The sequence below is a fragment of the Triturus cristatus genome, chromosome 6 (genome assembly GCF_964204655.1).
Source record: "Triturus cristatus chromosome 6, aTriCri1.1, whole genome shotgun sequence".
NCBI lineage: Eukaryota > Metazoa > Chordata > Amphibia > Caudata > Salamandridae > Triturus > Triturus cristatus.
In genome coordinates, this window is record NC_140589.1 from 1,679,601,381 (window position 1) to 1,679,628,518 (window position 27,138).

Genomic DNA, 27,138 nt, shown 5'->3' on the forward strand with positions numbered 1-27,138 from the left:
AAACAGTGTGTAGTAATATAAGTATAGCTCGACAATCCCTGGCGGCACAGCCCCAGGGATAATGTGCTGCCCGACGACATACTTATAAGGTCCAAAAGGCGAGACCTATTGGTTATGGCAGTGCTAGTTTATTCATTAGAGTAGGGCTCCGACACCCGGCTGCTTACGGCTCGACAAACCTTACAATGCTTCTGTCATGAGGTCTGTGCCGAGTACCACGCAGCCTCCAGCCGCTCACAGACACCGCAAAGTAAGAGACCAAGCCTGTTTGGTATCCTTCTGATCTCCCAGATACCTTCCCAGTGTTATTCTTGCTGGGATCACGCCAACTTCCCTACGGCCTCTGTAAGGCTGCCCGGGGTGGGGGTTGCGCAGCGGCCCGCCCCCCTTGAGGGCGGCCGCCTTAGTGCCACAGGAAGGCACAGGGGTGGGAGGTCTTGTCCCTGGGCTTGACCTAGGGAGACCCCAGTCAGGTAGCTGCTTCCGGCGGGGAGGAGCCTTGAGGGGGGTACATATTCGGTCCCCGCCCCCTCCTCGCCCTCTTGTCCGTTCGTTTTGCCTTAGCTGCTGGTTCCGCGTCGGTCGTGTTCTCTGGGAGAGATAGAGTCACACTTCGATCGATCGCTCGCCTGGTACGATCGTCTGCGGCCCAGAACGTCCGCTTGTCGCGGTGAGTCTGCTTGAGGTGGGCGATATAAAAAATGTGTACGTTGAAAGCCGGCAGTTAGACGTGTCCCGGTCGGCGGCTTCCCTTAGCCTTGGTTATTTGCCCTGGAAGGGGCTCTCATTGGGCCTGAAGGCCCTGGGGACGGGATGTGGTCCGGCGGCAAGACTGCAGACCTTGGGTTCGAGCCTCGTGGTCGCGTCCACAGCCTGTGATCTGGGCAAATCACTTAATCACTTAATGGCCGAGTTCGCGCTATATAATTATGCAACACCGGGGTGGTAGCGTTACTGGGTTAGCCCGGATCAGGTCTCAGTTATCCCGGTAAGTGTTGGTGATTGATTGGAAGCGAGAGTCTCGGTGGAGCGGCGGGTGATCTTGGTGCCATAGCGTGGCCGGGAGGGCCCGGATCGGTGCTTTTATTAAGGCATTCGTGGCTGCGGGGCTGTAGCTCAAGGTTAGAGCGCATGCGGTGCATGCCTGTGGCCCCAGGTTCGATTCTCCGGTATCTCCGCTTCTGTCACAGTGCTGCCGACCTCGGAGCAGGGGACCAGGGTGCGAGAGTCGGAATTGTCTTTTTGAGAGCACGGGTGTCATTATGCCAGGGGGTGTAGCCCAGTGGTAGAGCGCAGGGATTGCGTGGAGGAGGCCCCGGAAGGGCTGGATTTAGGACGGTGCGACCGTGGTGCCATCTTCTTGTGGGCGCCGGGTTTGGATGTTTATTAGGCTTTTGAAGCACCGGATGCTGCGTTTCTTTCAGATCTCACGTGTGGGTCAAGTTACTCGTGTGATTAATTTCCTCCTGGGGAGATCAGCATTTTGTAGAGTTGAGGCTTAGACTAACGGGAAGTTAGTGCAGAGGGTAGGTGTTCCTGCTGCTAAGAACGTGTGCCAAGTAGATTACAGAGGGCGTTTGATGTAAATAGGTCAGCAGGTTACTGTTTTCAAAGGAGGCACACCTTTTTACTCACAAGTTACAACTTAAGGTACGTTATTCAATAACTGCATGCACACCGCCAAGCATACATTAAGAGAACATTGTTTACTTTGCAAAAAGGGCTAATTTTGGGAGGCGGGAGCTAGCATGGCGCGCGTTTGACCAGAATCGGGCAGCATAGCGCTTTCTTGCACCAGTTGCCTCACATGCTGGCATGTACGGATAGCGTTGGATGAAAGGAGAGAAGGTTAGCACTTCCCTTGACAAGGATGGAAGGGGTGTCCTAGTGGCCTTTACAACACATGCACGGTTAAGGCACCGTTACTTACTTACTGGCGTCTAAACCATGTCAGGCATGATGCGCGTTTTAGTAATACAGTGCAGCAACGCATGATTAAGAAGGGAAGTTAGCGCAATTGGTTTGTCGAGGAGAGGATGTGGACCGTCGGCTACGCTGCGGCGAGGTCGCGTACACGTGAGAAGTCCCTGGGTGTGGAATGCGGGTGGCTTTGATCTGGGGAGTCCAGGTTCGGGCCTCAGCGTGGGCATTGTAGGGAGAGGCGGTGTGGCCTCAGACACGCGCGCGCTGTCGCAGGCGGGTCTTTGTTTTCCCCGCGCGTGAATGTGGATGTAAGGCGGTGCCATGTGGGGCCCCCCCCCTTTACCGTGGGGCCAAGTTCTCGCTATATATATATATAATGTGGACACCGGAGCAGAGTATCAGCCATGGGAGGTGAGGGGCATTTATCTGATAGTGCTATGTGGGCACGGTGTCATGTATGGCAGAGTATGCACTATGTAGGCTTGCGTCATTTTGGTGTGTCCCCTTGCGGCGGAGCGGGTGCTATGTGTAGCGCGCGGATGCCGATTGGACTTGGGCGGGCTAGCGCGATGTCATAATAACCTCAAGGGAAGAAGGCCAAGAGTGTGGGTGCTCTTTGCCTGGTTAGTTATAGCTCAAGTTCGTGCTGTATAGGCCCCGGATTGGGATATTGCAGTTTTGGGTGTTTCTGGGATCGCTTGATTGGACCCCGGCAGAGCCTCCTTGTTGGGTTTTAGTATGTAGTTGCGGGCCCGTGTTCAGCGCTCCAGTGCCTTCGGGTCGAGCCTCGCTTTTGTCTGTATCTCCCGTGCCTGAATGTGCAATGGAAACACGGTGCTCGTGTAAGCGCTCCTTTTCCGGCAGGTAGAGTCGCACTATAATTTTTATCTCCTCACTAGTGGCGACACGGAGAGGCATGCATGCGCACGGGGGGCACGTGGGCTATGCTCTGGCATCTGCAGGTTACGGGCTTGAATCCATTGTGCGGCCCCCAGCTTTCCATCCGGCAGCCGTGGCTGAAAAGAACAGTACTGCTCAGTGGGCGCATGTTTCGCATGTATGAGGCCCCAGGCTGGCAATGGCACCAGGTTTTTGAGCCTCGGGGTCGCGTACGCACAATTGGATTGCGTGCATGTCGCTTACACTCCCGTCCCTGAAGGTGGAGACGCGCTATATTGTGTTTAAGTAGTTTTACACAATGAGAGGTGGTGATTGCTCGGAGATATGCTTTTGTGACATATCACATTCCTTGGGTGACATATATGATTTTGGGAGTTGCAGGCTGGGCCTGGCCTGACTACGTGTTGGTGTTTTTCTGCTGCATTACATCCTGTGGAGAAGTCAATCCCGGTAGGCATGCATCCTCACTCCCTAGTCATTGCCTCAGCTAGTTAGGGAGCCCTGCAGACCAGTTGTTTTTACTTTTATTCCATACTTGAAGCTGGCGCAGGGCGCACCTGGCTCTGTTGGTGTCTTTCATGGAGAATTGGCGTTTTACTGGTGTGGAGGGACAGCCCAGCTGTCGTATTCGCAGGCAGGCTGACATGAGGGTAGAATAGCTCTCAGTGGGCCTTGCAATTGAGCTAGGAGGGGTACTTATTTCACTATATGCAATCATAAGCACTGAGCAGCCAATAGATGGGCTTGGTGTTAGTAGTGCTCCTCGCTTTGTATATATAGAGATGCGAGGATATGTGCGCAGTATGTCAGGTTCCGGGAAATCAGGTTTATCGTGTCATCACCTTTGCGCTCACATACACAGACATTTGTATGTTTTAAATGTATTTTGTCGTAGTGTTTGGTGACCCTGCCTCACCATGCCTGAACCGAGGCATTTTCCAAATGATATGCCTGCTTGCCGCAATTATGACTCATTGATCTTATGCAACACAGAGGCATGGCCAAGCCAGTACTATTAGCTTTGGTATGTTCAGCGTCACAGGAGTACAGATCGGGCCGCCAAGATGGAGAGCTGGGGAGATGAGTTACCCTGTCGGCTAGGGCGCTGGGCCTTGGACATGGGGAACTGGGTGGGCGTCTCGGCAATGACGCTTAAACATCCTGTGATTCTGGGCAAATCGCTTAATCTCCCTTGTGTGTGGGCACAGCTGGGATCTGCGTAGGTCAACCATAGTGGGGTATGTCGCAGGTCCTCTCCTGCCCAGGTCTCATAGAAGGGCAAGTTACTTGGGCATGCTCCTTGCTGTAGTTCAGCACACGAATCTATGCATGTGTAGGTAGGGGCAGGTTTTATCCAAAGGAGGGCAAATTACATACATCCTCCAGTATTCTTAGATATAGGCAGGCCCAGTTCCACCTCTTCCTGTGGGAGGCTAGCAGCTCCGGGGGATACTAAGCATACCGGGGCATAGTTTGTTCAGCACCAAGGGCCACTGTAGGTCAGCAGGTAAGGTACTTGGGATAGGACTCAGCAAGTAAGTAGGATGGGCAGGGTAGGGGTCAACCCACTGGGGGTACAGTGACTGCAATTTTGGCCACATCACGATCCTTCCATCAATACTTCTTGCCTCAGGCTTGAGTTTTTCTTATCAGCCTGGAATCACAGCAGTTATTTTGCAGGCAAACTCTGAGGCGGTAGCACGCATTATGGTCATGTTAGGTAGCCGGTCTACGGGGATTTATTTACAGGTCTCAGGTATGAAACTGGCTCATTTCTTAGGTGCACTTGCACTTGGCAGGGAGATCGCGGTGTAATCCTCAGCTCAAGGATCCTTTCCAAACAAGATAGCCCAACAGGGGATGTGCCTGCTGTTAACCCCATGTATAATGGGCAGTGCATCAGTAGCTAGCTCTGCCTCTCACTCCTGGAGTGTGATAAAAGTAGTAACAGTTACACATTGCAATTCACAGCTTTATTAAATAGCAAGTAATTTTACGATTGTCTGAGGGTGCGATGCACAGTTATCAGTGTAAGGTTTCCACTACCCCGGCACAACGTCACATAGATTGGGCATCTAGGACACATGCTAGATGCTCTGCCGCCACCCTAATGGGAGGTTAACCCACATTGCCAGCTGGTTGACAAGGGTTGCAATGGGTAGTGCCGCCATGCGGCAATGAGTTGAAGGGTAGATAGTACGGGCAGGTCCGGCTCGCCACTTTCAACAGGGAGCTCATAGGAGGGGCCAAGCTAAAGAATCTGGAACGCTCACCGGCTGGGAAATTAGGCCGAGTGGACTTGGAACGCCTAGTGTTGAGTGAGTGTTATTGTTTCCTGGTCGTTCTTGGTCTCCTGAGGGTAGGAAGACCTAGCGGCAAGGAACAGCTAGGGTTGTTTTCGTGTGCTTCAGTCATAAAAAAAAAATAAAAATAAAAAATAAAAAAAAAGGGGGCCCTGGCTCACACGGTAGTGGGCAAAGATCACTCACGCCACAGGTGCTGAGGCCTGGCGTGGGGCTCCCAGGTTACTTCGGAGGGGCTAGGCCTTCAGATGCTGAAAGGATGTCCGTTGTTATTTACTCGATTGATTGATCGGTGGGTTATTTCCTGGGTCTTCCAGGGGTGTTGAGCATTAGGCGCTTGTCTTTTCATCGGGTCGGTTTGATGCGGGATAGTGGTTTTGGGGCAGGTCACAGGCTGCCTCCTCTCGCTGTGTTTGTATTTCTAGGTGTGGTCAGGTCAAGTGACGGAGGAGAGCAATCATCGCGTGGTACAGCTGGGCATGAAGGAAGGCCAGGCAAGATGGTAGCGTAGGCAGATAGTGGTACTGATCGGGGACTGGTGTGGGTCTCAATGGCAGGCCGCCATGCAAGGGGACCATGTACCTAGGGCACGTACATCAGGCAGTGACATGTGAACTGGGACCATGTGTACTAGAATATGCAGGAGTGGTTCCCACCACGGTCGGTCAGATGGGAAGTTGTCATCTTGATTCTCACTGGATACCCTCACTCCACCACGCCTATGGTAAGCTGAGGACGCCTGTTGACGCTGTTAGACCTGCTTTAGTTAGTACCGCATTGCTGTGCCTTGGCCCGGTTTGTCTCGCATCAGGGCCAGTTTGGGGGTACCGGCGAGTTGTTTGCTCCTCGGCTGAAGCGGGCGCTGCTAGAACAGGGCATGATTGATGAGGCCATGCAGCATGACAAAGGTCTTTTCGGCACTGGCAGAATGGTGCAGGCGGCGAAGTAGTGCCATTACAGAACATGGATTTGTCAACATTCAGCCAGGAAATGATTAGCAGCAGGAAGGTATTAAACCAGGGTGAGCAATTGGTTTTGGTTTCGTGCTCAACAGGAGCAAGGGCATTGCATCCTGTCCCATCGGGGTACGGGGACCGTCTATAGCACCAGATACTGTAATGCTGCCATCTTCGCCCTGGGCTGGGGGGTCAATGTCTTCCAACTTTACAGCCAGACTCTGAGCAGGCAAAGGCATACTTGCGATGGTGCAATGGGCACTCAGCAGTAGAGTTAGATGGGTCATCATACCCCGGTATGACGCAGTGATGAAACATAGGTTATGGCCTCACACGACCAGGCACTCGAGGGCAGCTGTGGCGGGGGTGTGCCAGTGCCAAGAGGGTGCGGGTGCCTGTTAGGGCTGCTGGCTTGGAGGGAGCACTACTCTGATCGCCACAAGGGCACGTTTGTTTCATAGAAGGCTGAACTGTTACTTTTATGGCATGGTGCCAGTTGCTGTCGTTATGCGCATGTTTCTTGGCAGTGTCAGAAACATTCAGAACGCAATGCTGGTGGTTAGCCTGTTGTCAGGCTGTTCAGAGGTATTTTAGCTCAGGCATGGCCAAGCATGGGTTATAGGCCGGTGGTCTGCCCTGGGATTCGTGTTAACAGGCAGGTGAAGCAGCAGAACTTGGAGGGGCTTGGGTTTGACCTCTGGGTACTAGGGCAGAGTCTGGTTGCTCACTGAGTAGCACGCCCGTGAGTTTGGCGAAACAGGTACCTTTGCGAGCATCAGTACCGGGTAACTTCGCCCGCCCTACAGCACTGGCTGGCAGCTATGCAGGTTGTGGAAGTGGCCTTCCAACAGGGGCCTACGGTCCATATGATTAAGGGAAGCACCGGGGGAACACTTTAAGCTATAAATCTGTTGGAGACCAACTGGCTTTTCCAGTATTCAAATAGAGAAGCATTTTACACGTTGTTCTCCTCTGGGGTCACTCTGACCTGTCTCTCCCTGGTATACTAGCCGAATTTTGGGAGGGCAAGGCTTTACATTTGGTGGTGACTGATGGAATACGATGGGCATACTCCAACGGAGTGAAAGAGGAAGGAAGGCAGGCTGGGCACTGCCAGGCAGGAGTGTCTTGGCAAAGGGATTGTTATTTAGCCATGCAAAGGCAACTTTGGACCATCGCCTATTTAGGTTTAAGGTCATTTCAGTCTAATCCACGGAGGAGTTTAGAAAGGTTGGGGGAACCTGTCCATATGGTGCACGCTGGCCGCCGGCCCGGTTGGGCGTAGACTTGTTTTGACTGGACCTGGGAGAAGCCCGGTATCAGTATGCTGTAGGTATGATGGCCTACCAGGAGCCATGCGCAGTTGCGCAGAGCAAAGAGGTCTTGGCTTCATCAGGCATGGTCTTATACACGCCAAGTCCACAGGGTGCCGGGAGGGAGATGGGGTGCACCTCCCTAGTTTAGGCACGGTTCTTTTCCACTGGACCTAGGGGAAGCTTTGGCTGCAGCAGGCTGTTAGTAATAGGCTACCTTGGCAAGGAGCCCGCTCAGGAGAAGCCATTGAGGTGTCAAGGAGAAAAGTTAATAGCGCCATGTGCAAGTTCACTGAGCTAAGAGGCTTTGGCTTCGTCAGGCATGGCCTTTTACACGCCAAATCAACAGGGTGTCTGGAGGGTGATGGGGTGCACCTCTCCACCCTAGGCATGAATTTAATTTTACTTGACCTTGGTGAAGACTTGGCAGCTGCGGGTTGCGAATAGACTGGACCTACTGGGCCTAGGGGAAGCTTTGGCTGCAGCAGGTTGTAAGGAAATAGGTCTACCTTGGTGGGGGGCCCTGGTAGTGACGGTGGCCACTCCCAAGGCTGTGGAGGAGTTACAGGGCGATCCAGGGTCTGCACATACCAAGGGGTATAGCATGCAGCAGCACCGTGTGGTGCTAAGCCAGGATACCCAGGGATCTTTTAGCGTGTCCACTGGAAGACCTACGGCGCCCCGCTACCGACAGGCGGTTGTGGGTCTGAGCAACCGGGGGCTGCCATGTATGCTCCGCCCACCCATCACGGGGGGGCGTGGTGAAGCATGTGGACTGGAGGTTCACGGATGGGAGGGGTGGACCCTCCCAACATTTGGTGGTCACCAATTGGCGCTGCCATGGTGACCCTAGGCTTATCAGACGGGCAGGCGCCATGGGGCTGGCCTGCCCTGGGATCGCCCGTAAGATAACCCACCGTGTTTGCATATTTATTATGCTAATAAACCTGCAGCAATATTTCTCCACTTACATTCAGTGTCGTGTGTTTTATTATGATTATGTACTGATGTATTATATGATAACGGTTGCCGATATTGGCACTATGTAAGGCTGCCCGGGGTGGGGGTTGCGCAGCGGCCCGCCCCCCTTGAGGGCGGCCGCCTTAGTGCCACAGGAAGGCACAGGGGTGGGAGGTCTTGTCCCTGGGCTTGACCTAGGGAGACCCCAGTCAGGTAGCTGCTTCCGGCGGGGAGGAGCCTTGAGGGGGGTACATATTCGGTCCCCGCCCCCTCCTCGCCCTCTTGTCCGTTCGTTTTGCCTTACCCGCCCATCCGCTTACCCGGCATCAGGAGGGACAAGAAGGGGGGGGAAGGTTTTTCTAACAACTTTCACTTTTGTGTTGCAGGAGGAGTTACAGGGCGATCCAGGGTCTGCACATACCAAGGGGTATAGCATGCAGCAGCACCGTGTGGTGCTAAGCCAGGATACCCAGGGATCTTTTAGCGTGTCCACTGGAAGACCTACGGCGCCCCGCTACCGACAGGCGGTTGTGGGTCTGAGCAACCGGGGGCTGCCATGTATGCTCCGCCCACCCATCACGGGGGGGCGTGGTGAAGCATGTGGACTGGAGGTTCACGGATGGGAGGGGTGGACCCTCCCAACATTTGGTGGTCACCAATTGGCGCTGCCATGGTGACCCTAGGCTTATCAGACGGGCAGGCGCCATGGGGCTGGCCTGCCCTGGGATCGCCCGTAAGATAACCCACCGTGTTTGCATATTTATTATGCTAATAAACCTGCAGCAATATTTCTCCACTTACATTCAGTGTCGTGTGTTTTATTATGATTATGTACTGATGTATTATATGATAACGGTTGCCGATATTGGCACTATGGGGTGTGTCCTGTTTTTGGTCTTCACTAATCTACTATGCAGGAACGTTCCTCTCCTCGGACTCCCTGAAGCGCAAGAGCAGCGGGGGAGGGGGTGCAGAGAGTGGGGGTATGTTCGTCTAAGGGCCAGGGCATGTGCAAAGTGCAGACGCCCAAAACACGGTTCAGCAGGTCCAAACGAATACAAGAGACCAGAACACGGCTTCAAATGCGCAGTGTGCGTGGACGAGAGGTTATGCATAGCTTAGAGGTGCGCACAGAGTATCACTGAGGAGTGCGCACAGAGTATCACTGAGGAGAGCGCACAGAGTAGCGCACAGAGTATCACTGAGGAGTGCGCACAAGAGTGCGCACAGAGTATCACTGAGGAGAGCGCAGAGAGTAGCGCACAGAGTATCACTGAGGAGTGCGCACAGAGTATCACTGAGGAGTGTGCACAGAGTATCACTGAGGAGTGCGCACAGAGTATCACTGAGGAGTGCGCACAAGAGTGCGCGCAGAGTATCACAGAGCGCACAGAGTAGCGCACAGTATCACTGAGGAGTGCGCACAGAGTATCACTGAGGAGTGCGCACAAGAGTGCGCACAGAGTATCACTGAGGAGAGCGCACAGAGTAGCGCACAGAGTATCACTGAGGAGTGCGCACAGAGTATCACTGAGGAGTGCGCACAGAGTATCACTGAGGAGTGCGCACAGAGTATCACTGAGGAGAGCACACAGAGTATCACTGAGGAGTGCGCACAGAGTATCATTGAGGAGTGCGCACAAGAGTGCGCACAGAGTATCACTGAGGAGAGCACACAGAGTATCACTGAGGAGTGCGCACAGAGTATCACTGAGGAGTGCGCACAAGAGTGCGCACAGAGTATCACTGAGGAGAGCGCACAGAGTAGCGCACAGTATCACTGAGGAGTGCGCACAGAGTATCACTGAGGAGTGCGCACAAGAGTGCGCACAGAGTATCACTGAGGAGAGCGCACAGAGTAGCGCACAGAGTATCACTGAGGAGTGCGCACAGAGTATCACTGAGGAGTGTGCACAGAGTATCACTGAGGAGTGCGCACAGAGTATCACTGAGGAGTGCGCACAAGAGTGCGCGCAGAGTATCACAGAGCGCACAGAGTAGCGCACAGTATCACTGAGGAGTGCGCACAGAGTATCACTGAGGAGTGCGCACAAGAGTGCGCACAGAGTATCACTGAGGAGAGCGCACAGAGTAGCGCACAGAGTATCACTGAGGAGTGCGCACAGAGTATCACTGAGGAGTGCGCACAGAGTATCACTGAGGAGTGCGCACAGAGTATCACTGAGGAGAGCACACAGAGTATCACTGAGGAGTGCGCACAGAGTATCATTGAGGAGTGCGCACAAGAGTGCGCACAGAGTATCACTGAGGAGAGCACACAGAGTATCACTGAGGAGTGCGCACAGAGTATCACTGAGGAGTGCGCACAAGAGTGCGCACAGAGTATCACTGAGGAGAGCGCACAGAGTAGCGCACAGTATCACTGAGGAGTGCGCACAGAGTATCACTGAGGAGTGCGCACAAGAGTGCGCACAGAGTATCACTGAGGAGAGCGCACAGAGTAGCGCACAGAGTATCACTGAGGAGTGCGCACAGAGTATCACTGAGGAGTGCGCACAGGAGTGCGCACAGAGTATCACTGAGGAGAGCACACAGAGTATCACTGAGGAGTGCGCACAAGAGTGCGCACAGAGTATCACTGAGGAGTGCGCACAAGAGTGCGCACAGAGTATCACTGAGGAGAGCGCACAGAGTAGCGCACAGAGTATCACTGAGGAGTGCGCACAGAGTATCATTGAGGAGTGCGCACAAGAGTGCGCACAGAGTATCACTGAGGAGAGCACACAGAGTATCACTGAGGAGTGCGCACAGAGTATCACTGAGGAGTGCGCACAAGAGTGCGCACAGAGTATCACTGAGGAGAGCGCACAGAGTAGCGCACAGTATCACTGAGGAGTGCGCACAGAGTATCACTGAGGAGTGCGCACAAGAGTGCGCACAGAGTATCACTGAGGAGAGCGCACAGAGTAGCGCACAGAGTATCACTGAGGAGTGCGCACAGAGTATCACTGAGGAGTGCGCACAGGAGTGCGCACAGAGTATCACTGAGGAGTGGGCACAGAGTATCACTGAGGAGAGCGCACAGAGTGCGCACAGTATCACTGAGGAGTGCGCACAAGAGTGCGCACAGAGTATCACTGAGGAGAGCGCACAGAGTAGCGCACAGAGTATCACTGAGGAGTGCGCACAGAGTATCACTGAGGAGTGCGCACAGGAGTGCGCACAGAGTATCACTGAGGAGTGCGCACAGAGTATCACTGAGGAGTGGGCACAGAGTATCACTGAGGAGAGCGCACAGAGTGCGCACAGTATCACTGAGGAGTGCGCACAGAGTATCACTGAGGAGTGCGCACAGAGTATCACTGAGGAGTGCGCACAGAGTATTACTGAGGAGTGCGCACAGAGTATCACTGAGGAGTGCGCACAGAGTATCACTGAGGAGTGCGCACAGAGTATCACTGAGGAGTGCGCACAGAGTATCACTGAGGAGAGCGCACAGAGTATCGCGCACAGAGTATGACTGAGGAGTGCGCACAGAGTATCACTGAGGAGTGCGCACAGAGTATCACTGAGGAGTGCGCACAGAGTATTACTGAGGAGAGTGCACAGAGTATCACTGAGGAGTGCGCACAAAGTATCACTGAGGAGAGCGCACAGAGTATCACTGAGGAGAGCGCACAGAGTATCGTGTACAGAGTATCACTGAGGTGAGCGCACAGAGTATCACTGAGGAGTGCGCACAGAGTATCACTGAGGAGTGCGCACAGAGTATCACTGAGGTGAGCGCACAGAGTATCACTGAGGTGAGCGCACAGAGTATGACTGAGGAGTGCGCACAGAGTATCACTGAGGAGAGCGCACAGTATCACTGAGGAGTGTGCACAGAGTATCACTGAGGAGTGCGCACAGAGTATCACTGAGGAGAGCGCACAGAGTATGACAGAGGAGAGTGCACAGAGTATGACAGAGGAGAGCGCACAGAGTATGACAGAGGAGAGCGCACAGAGTATGACAGAGGAGAGCGCACAGAGTATGACAGAGGAGAGCGCACAGAGTATGACAGAGGAGAGCGCACAGAGTATGACAGAGGAGAGCGCACAGAGTATGACAGAGGAGAGCGCACAGAGTATCACTGAGGAGAGCGCACAGAGTATCACTGAGGAGTGCGCACAGAGTATCACTGAGGAGTGCGCACAGAGTATCACTGAGGAGTGCGCACAGAGTATGACAGAGGAGAGCGCACAGAGTATCACTGAGGAGAGCGCACAGTATCACTGAGGAGTGCGCACAGAGTATCACTGAGGAGAGCGCACAGAGTATCACTGAGGAGAGCGCACAGAGTATCACTTAGGAGAGCGCACAGAGTATGACAGAGGAGAGCGCACAGAGTATCACTGAGGAGTGCGCACAGAGTATGACAGAGGAGAACGCACAGAGTATGACAGAGGAGAGCGCACAGAGTATGACAGAGGAGAGTGCACAGAGTATGACAGAGGAGTGCGCACAGAGTATGACAGAGGAGAGCGCACAGAGTATCACTGAGGAGTGCGCACAGAGTATCACTGAGGTGAGCGCACAGAGTATGACTGAGGAGTGCGCACAGAGTATGACAGAGGAGAGCGCACAGAGTATGACAGAGGAGAGCGCACAGAGTATGACAGAGGAGAGCGCACAGAGTATGACAGAGGAGAGCGCACAGAGTATGACAGAGGAGAGCGCACAGAGTATCACTGAGGAGTGCGCACAGAGTATCACTGAGGAGAGCGCACAGAGTATCACTGAGGAGAGCGCACAGAGTATCACTGAGGAGTGCGCACAGAGTATCACTGAGGAGAGCGCACAGAGTATCACTGAGGAGTGCGCACAGAGTATGACAGAGGAGAGCGCACAGAGTATGACAGAGGAGAGCGCACAGAGTATGACAGAGGAGAGTGCACAGAGTATGACAGAGGAGTGCGCACAGAGTATGACAGAGGAGAGCGCACAGAGTATCACTGAGGAGTGCGCACAGAGTATCACTGAGGTGAGCGCACAGAGTATGACTGAGGAGTGCGCACAGAGTATGACAGAGGAGAGCGCACAGAGTATGACAGAGGAGAGTGCACAGAGTATGACAGAGGAGAGCGCACAGAGTATGACAGAGGAGAGCGCACAGAGTATGACAGAGGAGAGCGCACAGAGTATGACAGAGGAGAGCGCACAGAGTATCACTGAGGAGTGCGCACAGAGTATCACTGAGGAGAGCGCACAGAGTATCACTGAGGAGAGCGCACAGAGTATCACTGAGGAGAGCGCACAGAGTATCACTGAGGAGAGCGCACAGAGTATCACTGAGGAGAGCGCACAGCAAGGCTCAGGGTGTACAGATCGCGGGTTGAATGTAGAGAATTGGGAGGGGTGATGTGCAGTGCAAAGCTGAAGTTCTAAGGCCGGTGGAGAGCAGGACTGTGGCCAGCACACCCCCCAAGTGTGGCTAGCACGGCTCAGGGACTGCAGAGCATGGACTATGTAAGGAGAAGGGAGTGCAGAATGAGTGCGGGGTAAAGTATGCAGAGAATGTAAAAATCCAGGGGGCGATTTCACGTTTTTTTTTTTAGTTAGAAACAATATTATAGGCCGTTTTTGATAGAGGCCACCCTGTACCAATGTTGGGACTTGCCTATTGGACCCAACTACACACACGCGCACGCGCGCAAACATTTACCACAGAATGAAAAGTAAGTAGCCGGTTGCCATTTCTTGAGGTAGAACAGTGTTTGATGCGCAGCACTTGACGACACCTACGTGGTTCCCGACACTTCACCAGCTGCCTCACCAGGAGTGCCTATACATCATAAACTGCTTTTCATTATAAACCGGGAATTAATCACTAGCTGCCAGCTACTAATGCCTTAGGAATGTGTTCGTTTATTGGTGAAACAGTTTGTGGTATCCGGGATTGTCTAGGTTCTTGTATTAGTATGCACAGCATAGAGTGGTGATGTAATAGTAATGGTTTGACATTAATTGGATATCTGTGCAGTCTACACTGGAAAGTCTAATGTATATATTTAAATCAAGGTACAGTTGAATGCTGTCCTCTGGGACTTTCACTTGTATCCTGTATTCAAGTTTGCCAATAAAATTCACGAAGAATAGAAGATTGGATGGATACATGGCTTTCACATATTGGCCACGAGGTTTCATATTTTATCATTTATTCAAGGTATTTTAATGTTTTTCTGGGCACTGAATTTTTTTGTTCCTTGTATTTTTTTTGGGGGGGGGGGTGCTAAGGGGGATATATGTGGTGTCTGAGCTTGTTTTAGTATGCACAGCATAGCTTATAGTAATGGTTTGGCATTCATTGAACATCTGTACGCTCTACAATGGAATGTGTATATTTGAATTAAGCTAAAGTTGAACGCTGCCCACTGGGCCTTTCACTTGTGTACTGTATTCAAGCATACTCATAAACTTAATCAACTACACATCTGCCCAACGACTGCAGACGCATAAAATGCCGAATGTAGTCAGCCTAAACGTGCTGGTGTGTCCCAAAATGCAGTGCGCAGTACAATCAACTGTGAGGAGTAGAAGGATTGCAATGACGGCGAAGAGAGGGAAAGAGTGGGGAAAACATTGAAAGAAAGAGCAGAACATATCGAAACCGGTAGAGGAGGAGACTGTGTGAGGAAAGACTCGGATTCATGAGGGTATTAGGAAGACTTCCTGGTGACGCGCATGTAACATACTTCAGAAATAAACCCACTTATCAACTCATTTTGAATTAGCAACCTAACACATTCCTAATTCTGCGGATGTAATCCTCAGCTGTACTCATTTATATAATCTTCTTTTCTCGATATAATGAAGAACACAAGACAAGCCTTTCAATCCATTCGGGGTCGGCCTAGGTAAAACTCAACCAGGCACTGGCCCCGGAAACGAACAGTGAAGCATTATTTCCGAGGTCTTTCTTAAACGTGCTTTGCGCTTATGATCGGAGAGAAAGCTTCCGCCGTACTTCTAAAACCATGGTAAAGACCCCATCGCTTTAAAATACCAAATTCAAAACTCAGGGACATTACTGTGCACGGAGGCTTTCATTCTCAGCCACAATTACCGACCCAGCACATTCAAAGCGTTAGTGCAAGGTTGCATCTACGAAGGACATTTGAAAATTAATTTTAAATGCTTTGCAACCAGAGAAAATTAAAATAATGATTTCAAAAGACCGTGTATTGCGCTCCACAGCCTTTTGGCTAAGCTTGTGATGTGGAAATACCCCATAATGACACCATTTGCCCCTGTAACACTCAAGGCAAGTGTGCCATCAGTATCATAAATACAGCTTCCCCACTTCCAGTAACTGCTCAGAAGCAGGAGGGTCACAGCCTCGGTGTTTACATACCGGAACGATAAGGCTGTTAGTAAAAGGAAAAGTACCAGTGATCTGCAGCGGCTCAAAGCCGAAATCACAACAAGCACCAGGGGTGCACATGGGAGGGCAGTGCAGACGTGCACAACGACAGGGAGGTTGTTACAGGCCGACGGTGAATACCAGAAACTCTAGGCCTCGCCAGCCACAAGCATCCCAGCGTGCCCATCCCTTTAAAGGCACCTCGAGGTGAGACGTCCTTTCAGACGAGGATGAGCAAGGGTGAGGCCAACACGGCTCTGTCTTTCCTCTGTGTGTGTCCATTCCCGCCTCCACTCCAGGACAAGCACTGGCAAAGCCAATAAGCCTGCTGACAATTATTGTTTTTTTCCTCAGTCCTGCCAAGTGCCACGCATGACGCGTTGGCCCAAACCATTTGAAGGCATGTCCCGCATCACTGCATTAAAAATAATTACCACGCATATAGCGCCTCCTGACCTCAGCTGAATAATAATTAGCACAGCCTGAGGGAAAGCTGTGAGCCCCGGTCGGCGCTGGCTGTTCTCAGCTTGGGGGGTGGCTGAGCTGCGCCAAATACACTCACCCGCAGCATTCTGAATCACATGATGCGCGTCGAGGGTGACTGAATGATTTGCCCAATGGCAGTGCAGCCACGACAGGGCACTTAAAGGTGGGCTGGGTTTGTCATTCTGTTGTGCGTCACTGTGCTAGTAATATGTGCAAGTTTCCTGGTCGTGCCACCGCCCCAGAGAAAGTACGGTGTGAAACAAACGCCTCATCAAAACAGTGAAGAGACAAAGTGCTAGTTTGTGAGAGGTGTGGATAGTTAGTCCGGGAGGTGGGCGAATAGTGGCATAGCTAGGGATTGGCGCAGACCATGGGATCAGGCGTCCTTGTATATAACGTTTCTGCCTCCCAGTCTGCCCCCTCGGCATGATTGAGAGCTAACAAGTTCAGGCTACAGGTAGTGCGACTTTCTTATAGTGCCTGACAGGTGCTCTAGGGGGGAGAGAGATGGAGAGAGAGAGAGAGGCTGCCGCTATATACCTCATGCGGATGAGGCAGGAATCCTTACCGGACCGAGGCCGCTGCGGAAGCAGTCATCGTGGCTCAGCTCTGGCCCGTACAGGGCAGGCGCTCTCTGATGTACATTAGTGTCAAGGTATTTACCTCCTTTGACACACTTACGTTTAAAATTTAAATTTCCTGCCAGTCAGGCCCCCAAGAGTTAGTTGCCGCCCCTGAGCAAAGTTAAATAATTAGAGGAGGAGGCGGGTGTTCGGCTTGTCATCTCCAGACCTCAACACATGTTGCCTGCTCAGCCCATGTAGTCAGTGGCAAAACGAAAGTTGAGGGGGCCCCCTACCACGTACACGGAGGGCCCCCCACTCCGGATTTAATCCATAGTTCTTGGCCCAAGTATTGCGCTGAGGGTGCCACCTGCAGCTCGCCCCCCCCCCTGCACCGCGGTGTCTGCGGGGGCCTGTGTTACATCCCTGTAAGTGGTGGGGGGTACCCAGGGGTTCTATTCGGTGAGCAGGACTCTTGGAGCAGGTGCTGAGTGTCTTTAAAAGGCACACAGCACTTTTCTCAAGACAGCAATGCCACTTTGCAGCTTGTCTCACCATCGTCACGGCGTGAAATGTATCCCGAGTCCAAGTAGCTGTCTGCAGCCAAGGTGGTGACACACTCCAAGAGCCTACGGGTACCCATGGCCACCCATGGCCAGCAGTCTTTATATTCCCAGCTGCAGCACTGTGTGCGACTCATTAGACTTGGCAAGGGTAAAAATGAAGGCTGCTGACATTATAGATGTTACTGCTAAGGTCGGAGTTGAAGTTTTAATATCATGGTTAGATATTTGTTTTACAGTGTGATTAGGTTACAAGGACACTAGCTAGCTTCCTTTCAAGATCTTCTTACAGTTTCTTGCTGCTCAAATGAGTGTCATTTCTTGTATTTACGTGTGTCCCTCATCTTCATTGCTTGATTTTGCTGACGTTAAAGTGTCGCTCATAGTTGTTGAAATTTCACTCATAATTACACTAAGATTATGAAAATGTCACAAATAGCAATCTGAAGCCTTGGCAGCTATGTGTCTTGGTTTTGCAAAACCATGTCTGGAAATATGCTGGGCCCTCCTCAAGACAAAAAAAAAAAAAACTGCTACACACGTTTTTTGGTCTAAAACAACCCCCACACACACATTACCATAGTACTCCCTGTACCAGAAGGGAACTACTATGTGCGTGGATGTGTTCCTTGTGATAGGGCAGCATGCCGCAACTCCTAGTGAAGTCAGGCAATTGCTGAAGTGGGTTGATACATTGCCCCTTAATGGCTGCTGGAGTGTGTGGAAGAAAAATGTGAATGGCACCAACCACAGACTAATGGATGAAGTCTGTCTGAAACTCCGACAAGTAACTACGCTATACACATAATTTTAGTAAAATCATAAGATCTTGCCTAACATAGACCTACAAAGTCAGTCTAGTACAGCCTGCAAGCCTCTTGCTGAAAGAAATAAAGCAAGAGAGAAGGCAAAAGAAAATGAAGGATAGAGTAAGAAAGAATGAGAGAAAGAAAAGAAAAAGAAGGAACAGAAAAGAAAGAAGGGAAGAAAGAAAGAAATACAAAGGAAAGAGGATGTAAAAAACGAATAAAAGAAGGTAAGATATAATTAAGGAAAAAAGGAAGCAAAAAAAAGGAAAGAAAGAAAAAAGTAAAAAGTGGATAACAGTTTCAAATGAACACAAGCTGGTGTGGTGTGAAATAGCAGCAGCCAGAAAAGCAAAACACTCCAAAAGAATTTTACAACAGCACTGGCAGGCGATGAAATCCGATAAAGATGGAATGTGCTACAGAAGTGTCCTGCTACCATCACACAGCAGGCTCAAGACCACACAATAAGTAATTATAAAGCATAAACAAAAACACTGGCACTGAAGGGAACTAGCTTGTGCGTGGGTGTGATGCTTGTAAGAGAGCAAAATGCAGTCACTCAAAGTAAAGTGAACCAGTGGCTTAAATAGGCTGGCCCACTGCCCCATGCTATATGCAGTAGTGGGTGGAAGCAAAATGTGAATAACCCAACAGACCAATGGATGAAGAGAGGTGGCAGATAGCATCTTTATGTAAATATAGTATACATATTTTAGTAAATGTATATCATACATATATATCAATAACATCAAAAGGTCTTGGCTAACACCAGACCTAAAAAAGAAACAGCTGGCAGAGCTAAAAAGCATGTACTACTATAATTTGCCTAAGGTGGCATGACGTGGGGGTTTGACATGCAACAAGTGCAGACACAATCATTTTTCTTCCACTCTTCACCAGCAATGCTCCAGTCTTTGAGGCTCCCTCACATCTCTGTGCCTTCCTCAACAAGCTGTACGTCTAGTATTCCCCCCTAGAATCGGAGAAGAAGCACAGCACAGGGTCCAAACTTTCAAGGACAGGCTACTTTACTACTCAACACAGTCTTCGAATATTTGGGAAAAATATATGTATGGGAGTCTTGCAAGCAGTAAGCAGCAGAAATGGAAATACAGGCATCAGTCACACACACAGAAGCCATTAAGGGGCACTAACAAATGATAAGCGTCACCAGATGGAACTACGCCCATCAGGACGCCACTTACAACACAATGCGTCAGTGTCCGGCCATATAAAGTATGCAGGATCAGGCGCAACATGAGGGAGTACTCCCATATTATCCTACAAGGAGTAGACACTCAGTTGTCACAAGACAAAATATTAGAAGAAAGCTTTTTTCAAAGAAAGAGATTCTAGATTTGGGGGCGGCGCGAGAGGTGGTTAGTCAATAAATTGGGAGTCTGAGGGTATAAAATGAATGGCCAGCCAATTACAAATGGAATGAATATGATAAAACACACAGAACTAGTAGTATACTTTGAAAGTTGGTCGGCTCTTTAGGTTTATCGCAGATAGAAAAATAGGATATGGGGTTATTACTTATTGCCCATCTGCATGTCCACTCTCACTCAAAATACTTCAAACCAAATAAACAGATGACAATTCAACAAAATACCAGTCGAACCAGATACAGGATCATGCACCCTTTGAAACCCAAAGACGTCACATGGTTGGCCCAGTGTCCCACCTGCGGTCCTCTACAGACTTCTCTTTACTGCCGACCTGCTTAGGGAAGGGCACACATGGAAACTGCAAAAATCTAACAGGGATCTTAGGGTGTCCAGTTTAGTTTTTATACCTGCTGCTATTTTCATGACCAAAGCCAAGGGGCAGGCATGGCACTGGAAGGCATACCACAGAGCAAGAATCAATTGACATATGTGACTAAATACAGGGGGACAATGCACGCAAGTTACAATGCATCGATCACTCAGGATTCCAGCTCCCATCTGGAAATGAAAAGTTCAATCCCACACTTGGATATGCCTCATGCACCACACCATGAAGCTGGACAAGCTAGAGGAAGGAAACCTCATTTGTAAACTGAATGGAAACACACTGTGCAGCACACAAACATAACATCGCTGAACATAACCAATAATGCTCCTGATATTTTCAAGCATCTTGAGCTCCACAGATTAGCAGTCTTTGCAGCAAACGTCAAATATGCCTTCACATTTGACAACAAAATGTTTTTTTTGCTTTGCTTTTCTGCTGGTCTGTTTTCCTGGTGGTAGGGGCTCACAGTTATCCACCTGACTGGATGTCTTGCTACATTATACTAGCCGAGCAGTGGGAAGACACGAGCCCCAGGCTCTACATGACAGCTAGTACGTGAGCAAGTTCCTTTCGAATGGGAAGTGGTGAGTGGAAGGGCTCCACTAGGTGGACATGCAGATTGGGGATGGCAGTGGGAAGGGAGACACAATTGTGCAGCAAAAAGGAAAATTCAGCAGACTTGATGTTCTCACTCAGGCTGAAAGAAATGCAACACTCCGGTCCACAGTTGTGGTCTAAATGTGAGCTATAAGAAACAGTTAAATAGCACTGCAAGTAAGTACAGTTGAACATGTGCCCGTTCGGCAGGGCCACCATCGATGTTTGTCTTTTGACTGAACCCTATTTTTGCTGGCCATAGAGATCTATGCATTGTGCTCCTGCAAACAGTGATGAACCATTTGTGCTTCCTCCTTTTAGCATCTTGAAGTTGGGATGCATCTGACTGGCATATTTAACCAATCTATAAGTCCCTGGTTTATGGTACAAAGTGTAACCAGGGCATGTCAGTTAAATGTCACTAGTGGGCTGCAGCACCTGTTGTGCCACCCAATACAGTGACCAAGCAATCCTAGCTCCAGGCCTACCATTGAAGCCTGACTGTGCAGTTTTAAACAGCCAAAAAAAAAAAAAAAACTTTTGACAGGTCAAAGCATACCCTTTAAAAACAAATTGGTCACCTCTACGTAGACCTCATTGCCCATAAGGCATGGTGAATGGTATTTAAAAGTAGGATGTGTAAACATCTACTGTTCCACGAGTCCCTACAGAGAAAAAGTCCCAAAATCTATTTTCACTGTAGCTAGGCTGGCTCCTCTGCATGAAAACACAGGGTTACATTATTACATCTAATTATGCTAATTTCGGTGTGGACAAGAAAAACGACAGGAGAAGACCCTTAAATCCAGTTGAGACCTGGGTACATCAATTACAACAATCAACAATGTCTCAACAGGTCACATTTAAATAGACGGATTTATAAAAAGCATGTAAATTGCAGAAGCACTGAAAAAAGGGAGACAACCAAGGATGTTCTTTGAATACTTATAGCGGTCTCTATTTATAAGATTAATACACATCAAGAGTTATATCAGCACAATTTTCAATGTATGTGGGTGTAACCCAAATAAGTGCATGCACATACGTGCTCATGCAGGAAGTGATCTGTGCTAGTGTCAAGTGAAGAAACAGCGAAATATACGGCGCATAAAATTTCAACAAAGGATGGTTACTAAACAGTATATTTACAGTGTGCAAAAAATGGTTTCAATCTTTTTATGTGACCATCAAAGCGCCAGGAAATGCTCTGAATGGTCGAGGGCCTTTCGACCTGTGAATACTTCAGCCCGTCATCAAGACTGGGTTACAATTCATTTGAGGAGTGCTGTGGTTGAGGAGTAATACACATGGTATGCAAGAGGATCCTACGATTAGGATAATCTTTAAAGGGGGTCAGGGCGTGCCAGCACGTCCGTTGGTGGAATAGAGGAGCCAAAAAATTGTGGCGAAAGAAGTAATCGGGTCGTGGGAAGCGCGATTTGCGTGCGACCCAGGCGGACAGGATAGATGGCCAATGAGTAATCCTAACAGCTGAACGATTGGGGTGCGATCTTCTGGGTAGGACAAAAAGCTGATGAGCATCCCAACAGCTGAACGATTGACCTCCAACCTCTGGAGGTCCGATTCAATTTGGTAAACAGAGGAAAAAGATAGAGATGGTCTTGGGGGATGGTGGTCAAAAGTGAATGCTGGATTCACAACGTGACAGGTAGTGGTCGTATTAGTTTCGTGCGGCACCAGACTCACGCTGGCTCCCCAGCCGAATTCTGGACCCCAACACGGGCGCACTACTTTAACTAATACATCCGGTACCTGCCACATTGTGAATCCAGCATTCACTTTTGACCACCAGCCCCCAAGACCATCCCCATCTTTTTCCTCTGTTTACCAAATTGAATCGGACCTCCAGAGGTTGGAGGTCAATCGTTCAGCTGTTGGGATGCTCATCGGCTATTTGTCCTACCCAGCGGATCGCACCTGAATCTTGCTTCCCACAACGCAATTATTTCTTTCGCCACAATTTTGTGGCTGCTCTATTCCTCCAACGGACGTGCTAGCACGCCTTGACCCCCCTATTGCATTGCAAATGCTTGTTTATTTTAAGAGACTGAGCAGGGCTTTTATTTTTTTTAAATGAAGCTATGGCTGTGTCAAGAGGGATCACAGACGCCCCAGTGCTTCGGCTTTGTCCTGCAGGACAGGCACATCTCTACAATAAAGCAGTATAGAAGCGAGCGCACCATAGGCTAATCTTGAGTCTCAACCAGTCACCAACTGCTGGCAGCATCACAGCGAGTGCGTCCAGAGCAATCCTCTCAGGGGCCTTGAAAGTCGCCAGACTATTCTTAGAACTATGTAGGACACTAGATACCCAGAGGACACCTATATGAACATCTAATGAAGGAAATTTAATGTGACAAGGGAAGCAGCGAACTCAATAGTCAGAGCTCGCGATCTCATGCTCCACTTTATTTTAAAAAGTTCAAAAAGAAGAAAATAACTCAAAAAAAGCATTTCAAAGGAATTAGAGCAATATATATATTACAGCATATACACATTTACAGACAATAGAGAGGGTGTGATTAACCCAAAACGTGTTGAAGCATCAAATAGTGAAGCTGGAACATGAACTACCAAGCCTTCATCCTCCACCCTGCAAGAATAGTCATTGGTTCACAACTTGTCACCTCCAAATCAGTCTGAAGAAGTCACTAACACTTTGTACCACTAGAGCAAACGTCCTGTGGCAAAACTGTGACAAGAGCAAGAACTCTCAGCTTACATATGGCGCAACGCTGGTAATAGTAGGGGTGACCTTAAACATGGCAACTACCATGGATCGAGACGCACTATTGGTCAGGACACACACGATGCGCCCAGCACACAGAGCGCAGTTAAGATGTACACTGACGTCAACGTGATGGAACCAGATATGTGAAGTTGCCACTCTTCATTATATACATATGTATAATGTACCAAGAATTGTGAAATTGGAAATAGAACTATCTAACCCTGTTAATGAAAAATAAAAATAGTTTTATAAAAAAAATAATTCAGAGCAAGAACTCGGAGTACATAAAGCAAGTCCTACCTGTATATCCGGCAGTCCATCCCCATGACGCAACCATCGCTAGAAGCCATTTAAACATGACTCCTTCGATGTACCAAAAAAGGTTCCTGTCCAGCACCCGCACAGGCTGCAGTACTATTAAATATAAAACGTACGACGGAATGGCCACCAGGTTGTTGATGAACATGAAGGCGAATCTCAGGATCACTTTGCATGTTAATAAGAACATCTTCTGAATCCGGTGCACAGTCTCAGCCATCCTTGAGCACAAGAATTCGAGGGCACGTCCTGGAGGAGAAAAGAACGAGAAGGACTTCAAGAAAACCAGAAGGTAATGACAGCAGAAGGAGCAGCAATGGTGCTAAAATGACTGCCCTTCAGAAGAATCAACCATTAACGGGCCCAAACAGCAGGTGGCATTACACATGTGCAAAAGAAGTTTGAGGTTCAAAGGCAAAGTGATCTTTTAACAGAGTGTGTGGTGTGTGTGCTTATTCGGAGGGCAGGGTTCAAAGGTAGAAGGTCAGGGACGCATCACCGCAGAACTTGCTCTCACTCAGTTGAAGCAATACCTTGGCTTCGAGTTACGTTTCCACCTCTAATCTACTATACACTTGTGGTTCTGAAAGTCAACATGGCTTTCTCCTTTAGTACCTGAACTCTGGCATTAGCCAGATGCAAAGATTCCGGAAGGAATGTGAGAAGGAACGCTGCAGGCCAATGGCAGCTCAGCTTGGAAGGTGTAGGCTCCACTCCTTAAACAGCATCAGTGGTTTGCACCAAAGATCTGTCTAGAATGCTTCTGGTCCCACCCGCTTAAAGACCACCATTACCAGGAGAAATACTTGCCCTTTTAAATTACAGGAAAGTTCAAAGAAAATGTACTTTCTCTGAAAAACAAGCAGCCAAAATGATGATCATTCTGCTTTTGTACACCAAAAATAAGTGTCAAGCTTCAGTAGGACACATAGAATAGGCATCAGCTTCGCAAGCTTCCCTTGCAAACAAAGAAAAGGTTCCTCTCAAAGAACGTGAATGACACTGGCATCAGTGCTGCACGTTTCCCTCACAGACAAACAGGTGTTATAGCAAGCTTTTCCCGCACATATAAAAGGGTATTACACTGGCATCAGCCATGCAAGCTTATCACGCACCATTTCAAGTAGGCATCAGCTTCGCAAGCTTCCCTTGCAAACAAAGAAAAGGTTCCTCTCAAAGAACGTGAATGACACTGGCATCAGTGCTGCACGTTTCCCTCACAGACAAACAGGTTTTATTGCAAGCTTTTCCCGCACATATAAAAGGGTATTACACTGGCCTCAGCCATGCAAGCTTATCTCGCACCATTTCAAGTAGGCATCAGCTGAGCAAGCTTTCCTCATACCATTTTACATTGGCTCCTTAATGGTAGCAGTACATCAGTTAAAGACCTCATCAGTACCATGCCAGCACTATGGTACTGGAGGGAAAAGGGATGCAAGGAAGGATAAAGTAATCAGGCCCGTCCCTGTTCCTCACAACCCACTACAAGAAGTCGCTGATATCTAGACAGCAAAACGCTAAATGACAGCTCGAATGCTCACCACTGCTGTCAGGCAGCGGTTCTTACCCTTTTGTCTTCTGTGGACACCCACTGAATCATTTGTGGAATCCTGGGACCCCCTCCCCACCGAGTCCTCCTTGGAAGTAGGGACCCCCTGCCTAAACAACTATGTTTGAACCTCAAAACGATAGACGTAAAATACAAAAACAAGTCTACACCAAACAAATGTTCGCAAATTTAAATATTTTCTTTAATTCAGCATCAAATATACAAAAAGGTTATACATTTTTCAGTTTTGCTTCTCTATTTGTACGTACTTTATATGTATTATTTGTATGTAACACTATTTAATATTGCAAAACTGTTGCAGACTCCGAGAGTGGGCTTCGTAGGCCCCATGGGTCCCTGGACCACAGGTTAAGAACCACAGCTCCATAGGGAATGGTTTACTGACCTTTTGTAACATGGAACAACTTTTCAGAATGCCCAACACTCGGACCGCAAGAGAGGATTTTTAAATGGAAGCATTTTAATTTGTATTTTAAAAAGTCAGGATAAAAACATTTATTTTACCTGCTAGCGTTTTTAGGGTTCCAGATACCTGTTCATTTAAAAAATGAGCCATTTCTACCTTGATCCCCGGTTTTACTCCGGAGGTTAATTCACGTAAATCAACAGCTCTATTTTGATCTTACAGCCACTCCTTGGGTAAAAAAAAAAAATCCACAATAGCACAGTTCCTCCTAGTGGCACATCAATGCTACGGATTGAGGCCTGGACATATCGGTAGACAAAGAGCTTGAGCAGACTCCTGCGTATCAGGTACATACCGATGGAACTGCTGGTGTGTTTTTATAGACTTAAATAAGCGAAGTACACCTCATATTTGGTGGGCTGCCAAAAGCAATTATCCCTTTGGCACTCATCAAGTATTTTGTCACACCACAGCAACCTGAAGTGATGCCAGGAACATTTAGAGTTTACTGGCAGTCAGGACACTGATGCCATGTCACAAAGAAGGATCAGTGGGAGACCAGAGGGGCTTCACACCTGGACACTAAGGGCCTCTGGAGCACGTCCTTCTGACCTGACCTGACCTTGATCCAGGAGCTCAAGGACACTATCCGGAGCAGAATGCAATTTTAGGGAGCTTTTAGGATCCACACTATTCAGAATGAACTTAGACTGACCACGAAGAGTCGATTTTACTTCCATTCATCTCCGCACTTTCCTGAGAACTCTTTGAGAGACTCGGGGCTCATGAAACCTCACAACTTATCGAAAACAAATATGGCTGCAACTTGTACTCAAAACAAAAACAAATCAATTAGTTTGTGACATAAATGGGAAAACAACCTTAACCGCTTAGGTGCTCATGACGAGCCCAGCTCGTCATGAGGCACATTGGAGCTGGGCTCGTCATAACGGTCGCAGCCCGCCCACGCGCGATTGATTCCCTGCCTGTGCGGGAGAATCAGTCAGTGGGCGGGGTCGTGACGAGCTCAGCTCGTCATGAGCACAGCTCCACTGTGCCTCATGACGAGCTGGGCTCATCACGAGCACAGCGCCGCTGCCCCCCCCTCCGCGCCATGCGGCAATTACCCCCGCGGGGAAGGGGTTAACAACGCGGTCATTACATCATGTTACCTTTACAACGTGGTCGTTACAACGACTGCATTGTTACATCGCAGTACATTACAATGCAAGTCGTTACAACGACTTGCTCTAGATGGCGCGGTAAACTAAGGAATAGTGTAATTTACAATTCCAACACCTTCCCTACTGTTGCACCCACTGGAGTTGGAATAGTAAATTATACTATGCCTAAGTCCTGCGCGCCATCTAGAGCAAGTCGTTGTAACGACTTGCGTTGTAATGTACTGCGATGTAACAACGCGGTCGTTGTAACAAATGCGTTGTAAACGCATGCAATGTTATGATATATATTCCATAAATGAGCTCGCAGGTGCCAAATGTGGCCCAAAATCTGTGCAAGCCTGACTGGAGCACAATCACGATGGCAGAGACACTCAGAAGACAGCACGGGCC

The 27,138-nt window shown here is 49.4% G+C and overlaps 1 protein-coding gene and 1 non-coding gene across 2 annotated transcripts in view; one reads left to right on the plus strand and one right to left on the minus strand.

Moving 5' to 3' along the window:
• LPGAT1 (lysophosphatidylglycerol acyltransferase 1) overlaps positions 1 to 27,138 on the minus strand; it is a 601,684-nt gene that overhangs the window by 541,736 nt on the left and 32,810 nt on the right. The window contains exon 2 of the mRNA XM_085612858.1: positions 23,568 to 23,834. Coding sequence (XP_085468984.1) covers positions 23,568 to 23,805 — 238 coding nt within the window. The 5' untranslated portion in view covers positions 23,806 to 23,834. The remainder of the gene's footprint in view (positions 1 to 23,567; positions 23,835 to 27,138) is intronic.
• LOC146821812 (U6atac minor spliceosomal RNA) lies at positions 1,827 to 1,951 on the plus strand. The gene has a single exon (XR_014965199.1). It is a non-coding gene; the product is annotated as a U6atac minor spliceosomal RNA (small nuclear RNA).